The sequence below is a fragment of the Lottia gigantea genome (genome assembly GCF_000327385.1).
Source record: "Lottia gigantea unplaced genomic scaffold LOTGIsca_39, whole genome shotgun sequence".
Lineage (NCBI taxonomy): Eukaryota > Metazoa > Mollusca > Gastropoda > Lottiidae > Lottia > Lottia gigantea.
This window is the reverse complement of record NW_008709333.1, coordinates 57,626-64,760: the sequence shown is the minus strand read 5'-3', so window position 1 is coordinate 64,760 and position 7,135 is coordinate 57,626. Positions and strand designations below refer to the sequence as shown.

Below are 7,135 nucleotides of genomic sequence, written 5' to 3'. Positions count from 1 at the left end.
GGGGGGGGGGGGGGGGGGAGTTATGTATCAAGAGGGGCAAGTAATTATATCTGGAGGTACAATGGTGTATGGTGTGTAGTTGCAGTAATGGAATTGGTCGGGTATCATGATGTTTTTAGAGAGTGAATCCATATTTTCGGGGGGCATTACCCCACCTTGACCCACTGTCGCTACGGGTGTGTGAAGTGTGCTATAGTAAGTAGAAAGTATAATTTCGAACTTTCATTAAAATTTAGTGAGTTTTCTTTTTTCTTTACCTGAAATAAGGTCATCGTCACAGTCGTCGTAATCACTCTTATAAAATAGGTCATCGTCCGCCATTTGTAACAGGGATTCAACCGACCGGCATAAATTCTGAACTAAACTATTCGTGTAATCTTGTCTTTGTTCTATCAAATCAAACCGCTCTTGAGATTTTGAATTGGATGTATCTTTCTGTAACTGGTAACCTAACAAATCATGTAACATTCTGTAATCTAGTGCATCACCATCTGAAAAATTGTTAAAACTCATTTAAGAGACAAGTTCGCCATCCGTTTGACCAATCAAACCTTGGTCTCTCACTCTCAGAATTTCAGCTAAGCTAATCAATAATAATGTTTTCAGCTCATCATCGAAATTTGAGCCTTTTATGAATGTCCAGAATTATCTGCGTTCGAAATTTAAAATGACGACTTGTCTATTCTTATGCTATAATAAAGGGCATGTAAGATTAAAACTTGTTTCGAAGAACAGGGGCAATAACTACACGTGTATTTAAGGAATCATGATATTCTTGGGTTTACTAACAAAATGTAGACGGACTGACGAATCGACGGTCGGGCAGATGGCCACACAGAAAAGGATGATAAGAATATACGCTTCACATTTACCGTGGACCTAAACAAATATATCTTTTGATGTTGACCATTATTGTAGTGGCGGTTGTCTTGCGCGAAGCAGACCATACCTACTCTGTCTGAAACACCTGTTGGCACCCCTTGTTTGAGGAGTCCACTACTATACATGTACTCTTATTGCCAGATTTTTGGTTACTGGAATTGTTTTACTTATACGGATTTTTATTCTACCCGATAATAATAGATCTTACTTATGGATGGCATGGAATTAAATCGACGAGGTTGTCGGTTTATATCTCCAGTACTGTACCATTTAGGTTCATGCAGGGTTTGACTCCCAGTTCTTCTTTCCTGTCTCTCTTCATTCTCCATTTGTCGCTCCACCCGTTGTTTGTTCTCTTTCTTTTTTCTGGAATTCTACATAATATGAAATTGAATTTTCTACCCCACTGTTCTGCATAGAAAATTGGGCAAATGATGACGGACAAAGCCAAGCAGAGTACAGCAACGGAAATTGTGTCAAGGCAGCTCCATTAGCCTACTTTCACTTCAGTCCCTTTGACATGCACCAAGTACTTTGAAATTTGGTGTTGGGGTTGCACTGAAAAATTCTGTTATAGGAAAAACAATCCTGGAGGTCTCGAAGCATGCATCTCATGGACAATTTTGAGGGTTTAAATATTGAATTTCATTCAATTTTAAATAGTATTATCCTTACACTGATAAATCGAACTACTGACAAAGTTGTTGAAGTGAAGGCAAAATACATACCCATGGCATATGTCTCGGCATGTTTGTAGTTCAATATTACATAAAAATTCCTAAATGAAAGATCATAGATTTAATTATTGGCTGTATTCGCTAGACTACAATCGAATCGAATAGCTGCATTCACAAATTGTAACTTCAGTGATTCAAGAAAAGTGGGTAATGATATCACATGTTCCTTAAGCACCGATAGCATATAATGTTCATATTCTGAACACTATGATGCTACCGGTAGTTACTGTCTGAACAACTAGACACTTTGCCCTTGTGATTGACGAGATGGATGACAATATACAAGTACGCTAAAATTGTGTGAGTACATATTATATGTAGTGATATATTAGATGTTTATAAGCTCAAACATAATTTTTTATCATTTATGGTAATCGTAATATACGTTTCAGAAGCTAATCTAAATCACTTACTACCGAAACCTGATGTCATTTAAGAATTTGAGTCACTCGCCATTCTCAGAGCTTTGTCTGGGTCACCTTCATTAAATCAAGGTAGCAAAGAAAATGTTATCAATAAATTCGAAACTGTATATTATTATGTATATAGTCCAAAACTTCCCGTTTCACTCCAAGATGGCGACGACAGTAATAAATGTTATCTTGATTTGCCTGGACACCCAAATATAATACTTATACATGTATACCCCTATTTAAAAGATAACATTGAGCTAATTATTATTATATTAATATGATAGAAGACGTGATTTCATAAAGGGGTTTAAAATAGGTTTTCCCCAGTTTTTATGTGTATCGGGGACACAGTTGGGGCATCAGTTTCAATCATTCCAATTTTCAATCAGACATCTGTGGTCCCTGCTATCCTACTAAAAATTGGTGTCACTAATCGTAAAATATGCGATTCGTAATTCATCAAGCACTTAGTTTTATTAGAATAGCAGGAACCACAGATGTCAAGTTGAAAATTGGAATGGTGCGAATTGATGCTATCCATGTCCCCGATACACATAAAAAAAATTCAGAAAACTTCTTTACAATCCCTTTAAAAGATAACATTGAGCTAATATATCATAATTAAACACAGGATTTCTTAAGAGACAACTTACGTGAAAGACAATGCTGCTGGTTACCGAATAATACCAACTAAAACTATATTAAAATATATTTACTAACATGTACCTTTCTTAAGAAAGTTCTATTTTAAGCACATCGTATGATCATCTGCCGAAATAAGGATCTGTAATTGGTCAAATCCGTCGGTGTAAAAACCCCATAATATTTTTTATAAATATAAAACTCTCTGAGAAATTTGAAATTCAAGGAAAAGAAAATACCCTATTGGGTTTCAGTGATTAGACAATATGCATAGACTATATAAATTTCTTATGTAAATCTCGGCTTGATGACTAAATAAATACCTAAGCGATTTATAGAAATTACGAAATGTAATGAAATGAGTAAAGTTCTCTTATCTTTAGTTGATATTTTCTAGGTTTATCTTTCCAAAGATAACCAGATGAAACATAAATCAAGATGATGATGACTTAATTGGTGTACCTTGTGGACTAAATACGGGTAATGCAATGAGGAAAATTTTAACAGGACAGCAGAACTAGCTTTCTAATATAGTATATTGATATACATCTAATGGTAGCTTTCTAACGAACCGTTCCTAACGACTAGGTGCTGCCTCTTCAACCCACATCACAGCCTTTTGAACGTCTCAGAGGTTATACATGTATCTCAGTGACGTAGCGGGGATTTCATCGAAGAGATCGGGGCGGATAGACATCCGAGAACTCCCTTTGAGAATAAATCTAACGGATGTGAAAGTAGCATATTTGTTATCCCCCGGGGAGAAGGTAGAGGGGGGAGGGGTCATGGCCCAAAAATGTACATCTAAATACGCTACTGATCTCGACAAATATCAGAATAGCAATTAAGAAAGAAACAACAAGGATAACAACTAAGGCTCACGGGGATCCATTTTACCAGCTGGTCCTTGGTCAAACTCATGGTATTGATCTTTCCCGGATTAATTCTACCCGTTTACAGCTGGGTGGACTAAAATAATGAGGAAAGGTCATTCATTCAAGGTCAACGGAACCAGATCTGAACCCTCGACCACGTATCCATGCAAATGGGGTTCTGTAAATTTTCGAACGCTCTAACTGATTGCACAACAGAACACCTCCTTAAACACCTCCCTAAACCGGAGTACCAATAGGGGGCAGATATATTCGATGGGGAAAAACTGTCGAGGCTGAATTCAAAACTCCATGGAGGCGCCATAGTCGCTAGCCTCTCGTGAAGCTTCTGAGAGGGATCTCCCACGAAATTTATGGAAAAATAGAATTGATTTGGTGCATTCTGACACATATTTTATTAGGGGCAAAAACGTAAAATAATCACATATCTTCAAATTTCTTAAATATATCTATGATGGGGGTACAATTGGGGGTGCAAAACATTTTTCTAGAAAGGAGTGGGGGTGTATCGAATGAGTTGTGAACCATTTTACCTTGATTGTTATCTTTTTAGATACTTGCATTGATACATTGTTTTTGTACTTGGATTTGGTTCAAGCAGTCCCTATAGTAGTTGAGCCACAGGTTCTCAAATTGGTACCAAACTATGGGTTATAGATTAGGGTAATTGAAAGTTACTGTTCAGTATAAGGCGCTGGCACAGGGTTAAAGTATTTTTTGATAACTATTGTGGTGTTAATAGTTTGTATTTAGTAAAATAAGCAGAAGAAAGTAATTTGGAAAGGTTTTGTGGGCCTAGTGGTTGTAGTATAGGCCTACTTTAGTCAGAAAGCAATATTTCAACAACTTGTGACTGTCTTTATTTATTCATGTTTTTTTTACTTCGTGGCGCTCACGGTAGGTGAAGATTACCAAGTTACCACAGTGTGCACAATACTTTAGGGATTAATGTATACAAATGTACTTGAAGTTATTCATACTCCTAAGAAATACATATGATTGTTTGTATACATGTATATAATTTCACTGAAGGACAAAGCCTATTAATGTTATGTACTTTGAGTGTAATTTGAGTCAACGTAGTCCGAAACAGACTTCTTCACACTCTACTCTTAGGGATTCTTTTGACCATTATCAGCTGACGTATTTTCATATAAAAATACTGTTGAACCAGGGATGTTACATTGGTGGCTATGGAAAATACGAATGGCTTTGGGGCATACTAATTGTTCGGTGAATTGGGAAAAGGAGATGATATGAATGGAGTTTTACGTCCTATATTTCTGCATCTAATGAAGACGGGCAACGCCATGCAGTGTGCATTGAGAATGAAACGAATGCAGTTTTACGTCCAAAGTGAGAATTGAGTGTGCATTTTGCCAGGACAGTGGCCTTAGCCTACTTTTTTCAATTTCCTTCTGTGGAGGGTTCTTTAACGTGCTTCGATGAAGTTGGGGTATATGAGGTTGCTCAATAAAAGTCTTTGTGTTAAGGAATAACTGATTACGTCTCATGTTTCTGGCTCTGTTGTCAAAAACATCAGAGGAAAATCGTAAAAATTCATAAGGCTGATAAGGACTACAAGTTTCGGACTATGACCTTTTTAAAGTTACTGCTGATATAATATGCTCTGGTATGTAAAATATGTGCCTACCTGCGTGGATACAATACCTAGTCATTAGTCAACTCCCTATCTAACCTATAAATATTAAACGAATGGAACTAAACGTCCTGCTCATCTACAGGTATTGGGCTAATGCGGTCGCGTAGCGCCCAGCAGTGTACAATGGGCCTACAGCCTGTAGCGCTTGAGGTCTCAGTTTATTGTCCTATCCGAACAACTCGACGCTTTATCCATGACATCTAACCTATTATAGCATTTTGCTTGCAATATGCTTCACAATATGCTGTGAAAAGTAAGAGGACCTTAATATTAATTTACGCCTGAGTAAATTGGGAGAAACAGAAGAGTCAACAATATTGATATGATAATGATGGATGTTTATCGAGTGCATCACCGACCATAGTTGTTTAGTTCACTGTACACGTATCCCTCTTGGAACGTGTTTGACTTGCAATCAGGCCCATAGCTAGAGGGAGGGGGGGGGGGGGGGGTGCCCCCTTATAGCATCATTTGTACCATCCCAATTGACGTCATCAAACACTTAGATTTAGTGTAAATACAGGAACCACAGGCGTCTGAATGCTTGGAATTGATGTTAACAGTGTCACCGATACACATATTTAGGAAAACTCTTTACAATCAATCTAATTCATGGTACTTACATGATTAACCCAGGAAGATTTATCCGTTTGGACCTTTTTGTTATATCGGTTTCCATCCTTCATCCAGGAGTTAACACATAACCATATAATCATTGGTAAGTTCTATGCTGATTTTATCAGGATACCAGCCTGGACCGCTTCCAGTATTGTCGTATCTTATCCATATACCTTCAACCTTAAAACATAAAAAAATATTGGTAAATAAAATGGGAACACCATAGTAATCTGTTCACAGAATGAATAAATAGGTCAAAGTAACTTTTTCGAGACTGTTTGGTGACAGTAATTTGGTATATAAATATAATAAACTACGACTTATTTACTGCCATCAAAGTAAAACTATCGCATTACTGTGACCAAATCACCGAACTTTAATGATAATATGCAAAATTTGTAGACTGACTTTTTGTAAATTTGGCTTAGCTCTGCGTGGAATTTCACATACATAGCACTAGCCAAGGATGGGTTAGATGAGATGAAGGCATTAGTAGACTGACTTTAGACTATTTTGAATTTGATAAAAATATAAATGCTTAATGTGGTTTTCTAATAACTTAAAAAATAATAGTTTGTCATCAATCACGCCGTTAGAATGGAGATTTCTGCGTTTGATGATGCTTTAAGCGAATAAATGATAAAATGATATTAAGAATGTTGTTGATTTTCATTGAATTGGACAATTTGTAACTAAACAATATATAAGAATGTAGCTCAGACTGTGAGAAACCATTAGGGAAGAAATCTGTCAATAGATTGCATACAATATTAATGAGTGGTGTTACTTTGGGGCAGGAAATAAACAAATGTACCATATCTTCAATAGAGCTTGTTTCACAAAGTTTACAGTATGGACTGTCAATCATATTAAACTTAAACAGTTTCTCATTGGTAAAAATAATGTTATGTGCAATCTTAAAATCATTTAAAATACTTCATTGCTTTTAAATTTAATAAATATGTTTGAGAATACAAAATTGAAATTAACATGGGGATATATTTCTTTGTAGTAGGTTACAGAGGTGGGGGGCTGTGCAACTTTAGTGCGTAAAGCATCATAAAATATTCGAGACGAACCGTTTAAGACGTTAATCTCAGAATCGTCGAAGACAAAGTACAACTCTATTTCATCATCTAGTGGATGGTATTCTGAATCAATAATATTTATCCAATCTTTGGGTATGGCAGTGAGAATAGTGTTGTACTGTTCTTCGATGATTCTGGGGTTAATGTCTATTTCATCACACACAAACATATCTAAAATTAATGCAGGGGAAGTATTCCT

General features: G+C 36.4%; 1 protein-coding gene across 1 annotated transcript in view; it reads right to left on the bottom strand.

The window, feature by feature from the left end:
* LOTGIDRAFT_233360 (hypothetical protein) overlaps positions 1–2,862 on the bottom strand; it is an 8,766-nt gene extending 5,904 nt beyond the window's left edge. The window contains exons 1-4 of the mRNA XM_009059367.1: positions 2,686–2,862; positions 1,611–1,660; positions 1,091–1,256; positions 258–491 (exon numbers count right to left, since the gene is read on the bottom strand). Of these exons, the coding sequence (XP_009057615.1) occupies positions 258–491; positions 1,091–1,256; positions 1,611–1,631 (421 nt within the window). The 5' untranslated portion in view covers positions 1,632–1,660; positions 2,686–2,862. The remainder of the gene's footprint in view (positions 1–257; positions 492–1,090; positions 1,257–1,610; positions 1,661–2,685) is intronic.
* Between the last annotated feature and the right edge of the window lie 4,273 nt (positions 2,863–7,135).